The 11,908-nt window shown below is 41.5% G+C and overlaps 1 protein-coding gene across 4 annotated transcripts in view; it reads right to left on the reverse strand.

Annotated features, from left to right (window-relative positions):
- The window catches only part of ubr4 (ubiquitin protein ligase E3 component n-recognin 4), a 49,238-nt gene that overhangs the window by 12,627 nt on the left and 24,703 nt on the right, over positions 1–11,908 (reverse strand). For 2 of the 4 annotated variants that reach the window (XM_070839786.1, XM_070839784.1), the window contains exons 43-72: positions 11,691–11,848; positions 11,388–11,562; positions 10,794–10,995; positions 10,221–10,384; positions 9,871–10,087; positions 9,358–9,574; positions 8,648–8,680; positions 8,297–8,360; positions 8,027–8,161; positions 7,715–7,889; positions 7,382–7,513; positions 7,055–7,176; positions 6,731–6,842; positions 6,404–6,534; positions 5,659–5,836; positions 5,087–5,191; positions 4,609–4,746; positions 4,141–4,309; positions 3,809–4,013; positions 3,620–3,733; positions 3,128–3,337; positions 2,879–3,028; positions 2,552–2,779; positions 2,231–2,309; positions 1,869–2,111; positions 1,542–1,710; positions 1,182–1,326; positions 771–856; positions 580–667; positions 87–280 (exon numbers count right to left, since the gene is read on the reverse strand). In XM_070839786.1, the coding sequence (XP_070695887.1) occupies positions 87–280; positions 580–667; positions 771–856; positions 1,182–1,326; positions 1,542–1,710; positions 1,869–2,111; positions 2,231–2,309; positions 2,552–2,779; positions 2,879–3,028; positions 3,128–3,337; positions 3,620–3,733; positions 3,809–4,013; positions 4,141–4,309; positions 4,609–4,746; positions 5,087–5,191; positions 5,659–5,836; positions 6,404–6,534; positions 6,731–6,842; positions 7,055–7,176; positions 7,382–7,513; positions 7,715–7,889; positions 8,027–8,161; positions 8,297–8,360; positions 8,648–8,680; positions 9,358–9,574; positions 9,871–10,087; positions 10,221–10,384; positions 10,794–10,995; positions 11,388–11,562; positions 11,691–11,848 (4,538 nt within the window). The remainder of the gene's footprint in view (positions 1–86; positions 281–579; positions 668–770; positions 857–1,181; positions 1,327–1,541; positions 1,711–1,868; positions 2,112–2,230; positions 2,310–2,551; positions 2,780–2,878; positions 3,029–3,127; positions 3,338–3,619; positions 3,734–3,808; positions 4,014–4,140; positions 4,310–4,608; positions 4,747–5,086; positions 5,192–5,658; positions 5,837–6,403; positions 6,535–6,730; positions 6,843–7,054; positions 7,177–7,381; positions 7,514–7,714; positions 7,890–8,026; positions 8,162–8,296; positions 8,361–8,647; positions 8,681–9,357; positions 9,575–9,870; positions 10,088–10,220; positions 10,385–10,793; positions 10,996–11,387; positions 11,563–11,690; positions 11,849–11,908) is intronic. The other 2 variants (XM_070839787.1, XM_070839785.1) reach the window with 1 other exon arrangement.

An 11,908-nucleotide genomic window follows, 5' to 3' on the forward strand; every position in this document is an offset into this window, starting at 1 on the left:
TGATGTTTTAATTAACCATTTTGAACAGATACTTAGTGAAAAAGAAGGCGAGAGAGAAAGTCCAGCTGCTCTTTGTTCAAACATACTTGTTTTTCAACTCCACAATAGCCTGTACAGTCCTGTTGTTGTAGTAGAGGTTGATGGTGCGGACCATTTTGGTGCGTTTGAGGTCACCAATCTTCACTGTGACTTTGCTGATGGTGTGGCTGCCAATGAGCTTGACAACCTGCTGCGTAGTGGTGTAGCGGGTGTCCACTTTGATCGATGACAATTTTATATTCTGGAGGACAAACAGAGTACACATAACATTTAACAATGATTGACTGTTTATGCCAGTAGGGTCCTACAAGGGTCCATACAGCAGTATGGTTGTACAGATGAGCGTCCTAAGCCTATCACACCTTGTCTTATCTGTTCAAATAACAAACCTAAAATCAACCATAGTTTAACTAACCTTAACAATGCAAAAGCAATGCAGACTTACAAGTGTCTGAAAACACTGGAATCATATATTAGTTAAACTTCTTGTGTACTTTTTGGCCAGAGATGTTGTCCATTAATGAAGTTGTGTTTACATACTGAGAAGGGAACTTCTGGATTGTTGCACACCAAGCAGGGGTCACTCTCCAGATAAAATCCATCAAACTCCACCAAACCTGACAAAGTGCTGCAGGAGTAAACATCAAATTATTAAATCTTTGTGTAGTTCATGTCCACTACTTACGACCGCACTCTCGTTGCTACAAGATAGCATATTAATGTACACATACTTGTAGATATTGGAGTTGGGGTGATTTGTCAGGATATGGTTCTGCGCCCTCAGGATTTCCACAGCTTTTTGGGAATACTCCTTCAACTGGAACAGAAAAGGGAAATTAAAATATTCAAACTATTTTATAGAGACATTGTGGCATTATCATTGCAATGGCTATGTTCTGTTTTATGATGAAAAGGCTTAGACATCCAGGAAGAGAACTTTGAATAAGAAGTCTGGGCATTTATGCCAAAATATCTTTGTATTTTATGTAAGGGAATCAAACTACATCAAAGAGAAGCCAAATAATCTTTCGGTATACAGATGGCATGTAAAAGAGACTAGATCAGATGTTTATGATCTGATTTCATCACAACTACTATACTAAAATCAGTACAACCATAGCCTGCGAGGCCTTCCAACAAACCTTTTTCTCTGTCTGAGGGGTTTTGAGTGAGAAGTATCCGAGCAGGTCAACAAACTGGGCAGCTTTGCGGCCATATGCCGGTAGCTCAGGCCAGATGGCCCAAGTCAGTTCCAGCAGCAGCTCCTGCTGAGATTTACTGGAGTTCCTATAGAGAGATTCACATTTGGCCACAGGCCAAGGACAATTTATTTTTGTTTTCATTCCCACATTTCCATTGTTTGTTCATTGGTGCTGTTTATGTTCAATCACTCTAAGGTGGTCTAAATTTAAGAGGAAGCAATTAAGGAGACCATCTTGTGGACAATGTGCTGCTTTGGGTTTGAGTTTTGTGTGTCTGAATTTGTTAGATATCTACAGTACCTGTAGATGTGAAGTGCCAAGCAGTGGGCTTGCCAGCGCACAGCAGAGGAGTTTGATTCCAGCAGGAAGCAGCGCAAGAACTGGATGAGGGTCTCCTTGTCTGCAAACTTGTTAAGTTGACTGACCAGAGCCATACACAGCTGATCCTCCTGGCTGCCAGCTCCATCACCTGTGATCAGTCCACAAAGATATAACAGTTAGGACACTAGCATCTATTATCAGATTCTCCAAATATCCTGTTTCAGGTTCATCTAAAGCCTATTCTAACATTCAACGTGTACCATTTAAACAAGATGAACTAGTATGAAGTCTGTGCCGTCGCCTCACCATCTTTGTCTTTCTCCTTGTCCTCTTTTTTGCTCTTTTTACTGGAGGACTTGCTCTGAGAAGACTGAGAAGCTCCTGTCTGTCCAGCACTACTGGAGCCTCCTCCCGAGAATGATGAAGAAGAGGAAGAGGAACTGGCCAGCACCTTACTGCCACACAGGGCACAGGAGAGTAGTTGCAAAAGCACTGGGGAAACACCCTCATCCACTAGGAAGCTGACTTGGAGCAGGAAGTACAACACAGCTAGACGGAGAAGAGAAGCGGATAAGAGAAAGAGGAAAAGAGACGTATACAATGTTAATACTAATGGCCTTTAAAGTTTGCTTGTTTCCAGTTACAAACATTGATCATAATCAACTTACAGTCATCCTTCATGCAGAACTTCTGCCAGTTGATCGTCCTCTGGGTGGCAATCTCGGCACAAGCTTTCAGATGTTCCATCTGCACCAAGAGAAGTTACACTTTCAAAAATCTCAATCCTTACAGTAGTTGACAATAGTACCTCAGAGCAAAGACATTTAGCGGAAAAAAAATGAGCAAAAGATGATAAATAATAATAATTTGTCTTATGATAATTAAGACAAAAAATTAAACAAGTATGAATGAACATGGTTTAAAGCCGATATACAGCACACAAAAGAAGCTCTGTAAGTAGTCTTAATGTCTGTTCAGAGCAAACTTACCAGACTGATGAGTGTGTCATACTGTAGAGCAGAGCCAGAAGTGGCTGTGACCACACCGGCCCGGAGGAAGATGCCCTGCTCCTCCAGGAGCTTCTTGATGCTGCGCACGTGGGAGTCAAGTGTGTGCAGATCCCGCAGCTGCCGATATTTTTCTTTGGAGCCGCAGATAAACAGCAACAGCTTTCTGACCTGCCTCCTGACAAATGGGGTCTGTTGAATCATCAGATACTGAGAAAAAAAGGAAGATAGAGTTAAGGGGTTGAATGTCTTTTGTGTAGACAGAGGTTGAAGAGGAAAATCATATAGGTAACACACTCAATTGCTTACCTCAGACAGATAGTAGAACCAGGAATGGTCAAAGACTGGAGGTGGTATTCGTGGATTGGTGTCCGCAATCTTCTTGATCTGATATGGTAGCCGTAGCACCATTTCAGTCAATAGCTGGGAGTAGGCTTCAAACACATCAGCAGCATGTCCCTAATGGATGGAGCAACAATTAAATTCACATTAAAATTCCTTATACAAAAATAACTTAATCAAGTTTTAAAAACTGAGATGTTTTCTGCTATCTGATACCTTGACATATTGGCGCAGGAAGAAAGGGCTCATGTCTGGGGGAGAGGAGGCTGTGTGTGGGCGGAGGAGCTGGCTTGTGGCCACAGGCTCCTCTTCACCCTGTTGACTCTTCCAGAACTCCAGGAGTGATTTGAGAACATGGAGACAGTAGTCAATAGCACCTAGGCTGAGCAAGGCAGTTGCTGTGGCGTTGGAAATAAGCGAGGATGACTGGAAGAGAGAGAGAGGGTGCATCAGGCATGTAATACAATGTAGAGGCAATTTACAAATACCCATGAAGAAGTAAAAAGCTGTCCAAGCAAAGCAAGTATCTTCTTGTAAGATGGCTTTGAATAAATCATGATGTCCGACAGGTATTAAGTTCAAACATATATGAATATAGTGCCTTTTAAAATTTCTTTTTGATGTACTTGCTGTACTTTAATAGACATTTAGCTGAGAGCCTGTAGTGAAATCAGTGAGAACTGCATTAAGAAAAGAAAGGGGATGTACCTCAGAAGAAGATTTGGACCCAGACTTGGTTCGAGACATGAAGACACTGAGCAGTCTCATGATGACCAGGTGTACTTCATTCATGGAGCTACGCTCATTCTTCTTGGACACATCCTGCACAGGAATGACATGGATTAAGTAAAACAACGACACACAGAGCCTGATTTATCAGAGGGAGACTGTGGTTACCTTCTTGTGCATCCCAAGCTCAGCAATGAGTTGTGCTAGCAGGTCATCCAAGGCACCCTTATCCTTTTCATCCTCACCATCCAGGTCAGAGGTCAACATGAGGATAACCTGCATGTAAGGGATGGCTTGGACCCCACCTACATTGTGGAGCTGAGAAAGGTGCTGAAGCAGGCGTTCCAGTAGCATAAGACGAACCATGTGTAGCCTAACAAGAAACACAAAATCAAGGATTTTACTTCAATACTTGAGTTGGCCACATTGTTGACTGCAGAGCTGAAACATGGAGTGTTCAGCTTAATCTAAACTCCTGCTTTGCATTCAGGATGACTGACCTGTTGCTTGTGTGGATGTCTCCCTCATTCTCTCCTTCTCCCTCTGAGCCTTCACCTTCCTGCTGGGCTGTGGTGGTGCTGATGGCTCCTGTGCTGGAGCTGACGCTGCCAGGACCTGCAGGGTGGCCTTCTACTGTTGTGTCTCCATATGCACTGCTGCGTCCTGACACTGTACACACATGAATGCACAAATACAACTAAGCATACTGGAAACATGCTAATACATAATAAGTAGGTGTAAGAAGTGATATGTATCAATTGTATAACTGACACCTCAAAATTATGAATAGACTTCAATGAGTAACATGACAGGTTAAGATAACTTCAGTTTTACGTTATAACTTCAAACTGAAGTGTGGGGAAAGGAAAGGATGGGCAAAATATCATGTATTATAATCAGTAATCTAAAAAATATGCATAGAAAAATATCATCACACATTTGGTTGTGTTCAGGATCACTGTTCTTACCACTGTGCTCCCCTGCCACAGAGTCAATTGCAGAACCTCCACTCTCTGAGCCCACACTGCCCCCATGCTCAGCTGGGGAGGTTCGCAGCGTGGAGCCATCAGTAGCAGCTGTGCTGCCCTCATCATCTGATGCCGGGGCTGAAATCATAGCAATAGCTGTAACAGTAAATACACAGCTAGGATACATAATTTTATTTTTTACTTGGGCACCAACAATGCAATACAGCATGCAGTGCATTATTAACACTTCAACCTGTCATTAATGTTAACTACTTGAGCAAATGTGACAGTCTGAAAACAAGCTAAACAACCATTTGAAATTCAAAAAACTGAACCAAGACTACAAGATGTAACGTTGATTAAGTGATTTCAATTAAAAACTGTAAGTAACTTAAGCATTTACTAGCTACTGTGACATGCGGATAAGAAAACCTAGCTTCCTGCTGATCTCACACTATCACGGAGGTGGCCTTGTTACCTGATGCAGTGGTGTCTGAAAGGGTGCCAGCATCCAGTGAAGAGGAGCTTGGGGCCTGGCCAGAAAGGCCAAGGCTTTGAAGGCCAAGAGCACTGCTGCTACTGCCTAAAAAGGTCAAAAAACGTGTTTAGTAAATTGGCAGCACTCACTTAAATATGGATCTCCTACGTGATTGATTCACCTGATAAGGTTCTGGTCAGCCATTTGAGGTAAACAATACCCAAACACCAAAATTGACATATAAAGGATGAGTAGAAAGTTCAGGTAATTCATACCCATGACAATTTCCAAAACTGTGTTTTTAGTCAGCAAGAGTGCAGGAGTGTTTCAATAACTGCATGTTTCATTTTTGTGACAAGTGGGGCGGCTATATGAAACAAAAAATTATTAGTTTTTAGCTGAAATGAGTTGGTGGTATGATCTCATATGCCAATATCCAATTCTCAGGTTCAAACAACTCTGAAACTAAGCAGTTGAGACAGTTTCATCATAAATAGTCTAAATGTTGAGAGCACTCCCAGGCAGTCTCTGTTACCGCATAATTATTGCTTCATTTTGTATTTTCTGGTTACCTTGTTGATCCTGCTGCAGGCTGAGAGCAATTGCCAGCTCTACCATTGTTTCATCATCTGCATCAGGAGGGATGTCCAGCATGGGTGGGAACCCCTCAGCTCCAGCCAGCAGAGCCTCAAGGGGAGATGGATTTCCATTGTTGACATTCTCTGCTGTCTCCAGGACCATGGACTCTGACTAAGGAGATGAAAAAACAAAAAGGAGTCATTTTTTGCTTCAACATGCATTTTAAAAGAAAAAAGGTTTGTAACTGGTTTATATTTGAGGTTTAACTTGCATACAAGGGAAATAACAATAAGGTTCACTAGTATTTCATACTTTAAGTGATTTATTATTTGCTTGAGGGGTGCGTGTGTTTGCATGACATGTGCCTGTTTCCTCCCACAATGATAAAAAGGCAGAAGTAATGTAGAGATGCATGCATTCAAGAATTTTATGTAGTTTACGAGCTCGGATGTTAAAGCTCGGAGTCTAACATCGCAGGCGTATATGAGAGACCAAAGAATACAGAGTAAGGCCTCCACATATATAGGATTCTGCAAGTAATATCTGGTTTCATGTATGTGAGGGAGTACCCCAATAATTGACGTGACCTTTCCTTGGTCCAAAGAGTTGTCCAGACAAAGTGGAGCCGAGAAGATAGAATGCTGACTTACGGATAGCATACATACCATCTAGGGTACATGTTCCTGCAACATGTAACGTAAGAAAAACACATTGAAATAATTGACCCTCTTTGCTCACCACCATCTCAAAGTCGCCATGGTCTACTTCACTCTGCTCCTGGCTCTCCTGTCTACCCTCCTCTCCTCCAGTCAGCACTGATGACTGCATTTTGTCATCTGCATCGTCGTCATCATCATCATCCTTGTCTCCTGGATATTAACCAACATTTAAAAAAAATTGAATCCACTTGTGGTCATAAGAGCCATACGTTTAAATTCTTACCTAATCAGAACTGTTTAATATCTAAACTGTACAAAATCATCCTAATGCACATTCACACACATCAAGGAAAATACAGGCATACAGATATACATGAGGCTCTAAATGAAACCTGTGCAAACTTACCCATAGGTGTGTTGGAGCGTGGTGGAGATGGAAGTGTGACATGTCGTCGTTTGTTTCTTGGTCGAAGCACTCTGATCAGAGCCTGCTTACAAGCAAAGCTCACAGCTGTGTCCTGAAGTTAAATCAAATACAGAACAGTTACCTGATGACAGTGTGTCTATACTGCCTTTACAGGGAGTAAGTATGAATGTTAGAATGGAAATAGCACTGTGCAATAGTAATGGTAAAATGTTTATGGTTATCTGTCATTGATGGTGATTTTACATCTTGTGACCAATTCTCGTTCATTATAGTTCTAGTGATCAACATAAATACCAGACTTACTGGGCACAGTAACATTTGCATGTAGATTTTGGAGGCTACATTGATGTAATCCAGTTCACATGTGCAGTATGCATGGATGATGTCCACCAAGGCATTTACTGTTGCCTCCACATGAGTTAGGCCTTAGATAGAGGAGAAGAAAAACACATTTTATTGTTTTCAACTAGGTGTACACTACCGAAATCAAATTAGTACTTCAAGACAGTATACATTATGTGTATATATTTTACATTTAACTGTGAACAGACAATCGGTCATGTTCATGATCATATTATTTATAACTTATCTACACATTTTTTACATGCAGTTGGTGTATTTACTACTTACCAGGCAGGCAAGCAGGAGCAAGAAAGGCGTTCTTTGGTTTTAGGGCATGGAGCTTCCAGAAGTTATTCATCAGCTGTGTGATGAAATTACAGCTTTCCCCATCCACATGTTTTTGCCCATCCTCTGCCATTTCTGGGTTAATAAGAGAACATGAATGAATCTTCCATGAAACCTTTAGGTAATTTAGAGTCACTTAGAAAGTCTTTCTACCAAACAGTTTCTGTAGGTCATAATTATAATTACAGTAATTGTGTAACCAAATAAATAATTTCCACATAAATTGCTATTCCCTGGTCTTAAACAACATTTGTCACCAGCAGAACAGCCTCTTACCAGAGTCATGGTGTAATGACTTTGTTTCTGTGAAATGCACCAGGTTGTTTGGTCTCATGATTGCAATGGAGCGGGCAGTGATCACAAGCCTCTGGAAGATATCAGGGTCAAGCTCCCTGCCCTCACGGCTGCAGCTGTTCAGACACTGCACTGCATTACTCAGCAAGGACTGGTCCTGATGAGCGGGGGCGGATAAGTGCTGCATTAGTTCTTCAAAAGTGAGCACCACATTTATAAAATATGCACTTCTGAGAGTGGCTTCTGAACAAACTGCTGCACAATTTTTGCATTTAATGGATAAACTTTCTTTACCTTGTGGTTGTGGTAGGCAGTTCGACTGGTGTGCAGGCTGGCAAGAAGTCCCTTGGTTTGCTGCTGCACACCTGTAGGGGTTGGCATAGACAGGAGTAGGGTGGCCAACTCCAGTGCTGCAGCCTTATTCTTCTCCTACAGAGTTTAAGACATACAGTCAACAATGCTTCTTAAAGACAAGTAAGTTTCACACAAGTTTTTTTTATTTTTTTTTATTTGGAAGGGTTATCACTTTTAGGCAACCAATCAATAGAATGTTTATCTACTTACCTTTTCACTGGAGGAACCCACTGCAAAACAGCTTTCCAAAGCCTCAAGGGAACTGACTACCAACCTGAAATTAAAAAAAAGAGGATCAACACTGCTTCTACTAAAGATTTAGCCTTAAATCAACCAAACAGAAAAAAGAGCAAATCTTAACCTGTTGCAGCCTGTGCTGATCTAATTGCCAAAATAACAGTGAATGCAAGAATAAATGCTCTCAGAAAAAAAAAAAAAAAAAGATTTTTTTGTTGTTGTACAAGTGTGGAAATGATGCATGACATGTCTCAGGCATGGACACACAAACTGGCACACATGCACAAAACCATACAAACAAGCAGAGAAAGGGCAGTTACTAACCGGTCCAAGGTTGATAAGGACTCAGTTTCACAACTTTTTATTGTATTTTTGGGAGCAAAAGAAAAAGAACAAAAACAAAGTGTGAGGATCACAGAAAGAAACAAGTGAAATTAAATGATTCAGTTGAACATAAGAGAAGCATGCAAGAAAAGATGACATCACGATAGCCATGCACTAAATACTCTTAAGAGAACCCAACCGCCATTGTTTAAAGTTTAGGCTCAACCTCAACAACTCCTTCTAAATTGCTGAATGAAGGGTAGAGATACACTATGAGTGGGCAACATGGATAAAATCTCACAGTATGCATGTTTTTTTTTTTGTCACATCTATTAATATTATGATTACCTGGAAAAACAGTTAAAAATAATCATAAAATAGCTATAAAATAAATAAAATTAATATAAAATATATGTACTTCGTTACAGTTGTGCAAAAAAAATAAAAATAAAAATCCAATATTATCATTAAACAGTAGGGAAAGGAAGGGAAAGGACAGACATATCAATCCGAACTACTACCACTACCGCCACAGACAAAAGGTAGTTTACTATAAAAGTGACATAAACTAGGACATAAGAAAGTCAAAGAAATGGTAACACTATCTCCTCAGGTCAAGGGTGAGGTTATCTGAACTACAGGGAGTTGAGGAGTGTAAATGCCAAACAACTTGTGTTGACTTTATGAACCCTAGAGCAGAAAGCTCATACCTCTCCAGCACACTGCCGCTGGTGGTGGTTGGGGTGGCTATGTCTCCGTCAGAGTTGCCATTTCCCTGGTTGAGGTTGGGACTGCAGACATTGTTGACCGAAGCAGAGGAGAAGTCCTCTGGTGGATCCTCAGGCCAGCCAAACTGCTCCTTGGTTTTGCCGTAGATCTTGATAGAATCGAGCATGGTGACACCAGCTGGGTCGACAGATGCTCCAACTTTAAAATGACGAGGAAGATGACACTGCATTAGAAAATGATTTCTAAACAGTCTACAGTTAAGAGAACAACTCAGTGCAAAGTAAATATCTTTTGTTTATATATTACATAAAATGCAATAGGCTCATCAATTCAATTATAGTGCTACACACAGGTTCAGAGACACATTTACGGTTAGGCTCTATTAGAAGAAAATAAACAAAACATTTTACTTTCAATGTTTTGAAGAAATAGCAGTAAAATACAACAACAGCAGCTAAGCAGATACAACCATCATTGCACACTCTCGCTCTTACTAAAGATGGAGAGCTTCTTGTCGGCCTGCAGGGCCTCCTCTCTGGTGAAGGGAAAGTCGAACCAGCGGGCTCTCGTCAGGTTTATCTGCATGGTGCGGCCAAAGACCTCCACATAGGATGGAGCCCTCTCAATGGCCTGAGTGCCCACCTGCACCCGCATGCCCGTCATCACCATTGAGCTGTTGTTGTTCACCGCTTCCACAGTGAATCCCCCGGGCTACAAGGAAACAACCGGAATCATGACATTTGTGGCGTTTTATGTAAATTAATTGGTCAAATAGCACAACAATACAACCACAGTAGAAAATGCATGCATCACAGCAGTCTATTTTATGTTAAAATATCCCTACCTTTGTGTTGGCCACGTACATCCCCGTGGAGTTGAGCCTGTGTTTGATCTGCTGTCCATTGTAGACCTGCAGCAAGTCATTGCCCCCAAACTCCACCTCTGTCAGCTGCTGGTTGTGCTCAAAGAAGTCCACTGGGAATGTCACCTGACTGGAGGTCCGTGTGGCTGAAAGTAAAAACGTTACATTAAAATATTAACTTATTGCCAGGCACACAGCATTTTCTGGCAAACACAGTCCTTGTGTCCTTTTCCAGTGAATAGTAATGTATCAATTGGTGCATAGCAACTACTGCATACACATACAATTATCCTGTGAAAGCATTAAATGTGTTTACAGAAATTTTGAATAAACTCTGAATAAACAGCACCTTTTAAAAACTAGAGAAGGAAAAATGCCAGGCATTCTTGAGAACAGACTAAAATATTCTAAGGTTGTGGGTGATGGTTACAATTCAAAAATCAGTGGTAGGTAACAAGGAATTTTGGCAAAAAACAGTGTTTAGGTATGATGGTCACATTTCCTTCCATTTTAGGTGATTAGAGAGAAATTGGGCTTCATTGGCCTCAAACTCACTAGTAGCAGCGGCTTTGCGTTTGCGGACTGGCTTCATGATGCTGATGCCACAGCTGGGCTGCAGAGAGGGCTGGAGCCAGTAAGAGGTGTTGTCCACATTAGCCATGTAGATTCGCAGGCTTCCGTCCTCACAGAGAAGAATCATGGTCGTACGCTGTTGCTCATTACTGGCTGTGTGACGAATAGCTACCATATCTTGAATCTGGGGAAAGAAAAAATAAATAAATGTTAACCTTAAGAAATGGCAATGGAATCAAACCTAGCGCGTGACACTTTTGATAGGGATGTCACATTTACTGCTGTAATTTCAACTTACTGCTTGACTATCATGTTTTATATCATGTTTTATATTACAAATTTACTGAAATAAATGCATTGGTATTAGATTGTAATATATAAAATCCTTTCGCTTTCTATATGGTTTTGTTCACACTTTCAATACCTAGATGGAAACAAAGCTACAGACAACGGATGCACTTCTATATGCATTACAATTTGGAGGGCAAATGTAGATGTGTTCTACACGTGTGCAAAAACATATGATGGCGACCTCACGGTTGACTGTTCCATACCAGTACAGTAAGTGGTTCTTACCTTAGCTTTAGCTGGCAGAGTTTTAATCTCTTGGATGAGGAAAGTGTCTGGCTTGACCATGATGACCAGCGGTATGCCTGTTGTCTGCTGCACACAGCACACCAGGCCTGGATGGTTCATTACCTCAGACCACTGGCACAGAGCAGGTGACATCTTACTGCTGCCACCATTAGAGCTTAAGGAGAAAGAATGACAAGAGAGAAACGGGGACAGTTAGCTCTTCCAGTTAACCATTTAATTTCCCTGATCCAGTGCAGTGGCTGGGAGGTGAAGACAGCATGTATGGTGTGGAGGAAGTCTTACCCTTTAACATTGATGGGGAAGAGCCTCTGCACATCAGTGGTGCTTCGGCTCACTGTGGCAGCAAAGGACTTTCCCTGGCTGTAGCTGAAGAACAGCATCTGAAGCACATGGGAGTAATAGACCGACACACCACCGCCAGCCACCTGCCCGTTGCTATCCTGGAGTCACACAGAAGATATTTACCTCAATATTCAGCCACTCAGCATTTTCTTTTCAAT

The sequence above is a fragment of the Pempheris klunzingeri genome, chromosome 11 (genome assembly GCF_042242105.1).
Source record: "Pempheris klunzingeri isolate RE-2024b chromosome 11, fPemKlu1.hap1, whole genome shotgun sequence".
Lineage (NCBI taxonomy): Eukaryota > Metazoa > Chordata > Actinopteri > Acropomatiformes > Pempheridae > Pempheris > Pempheris klunzingeri.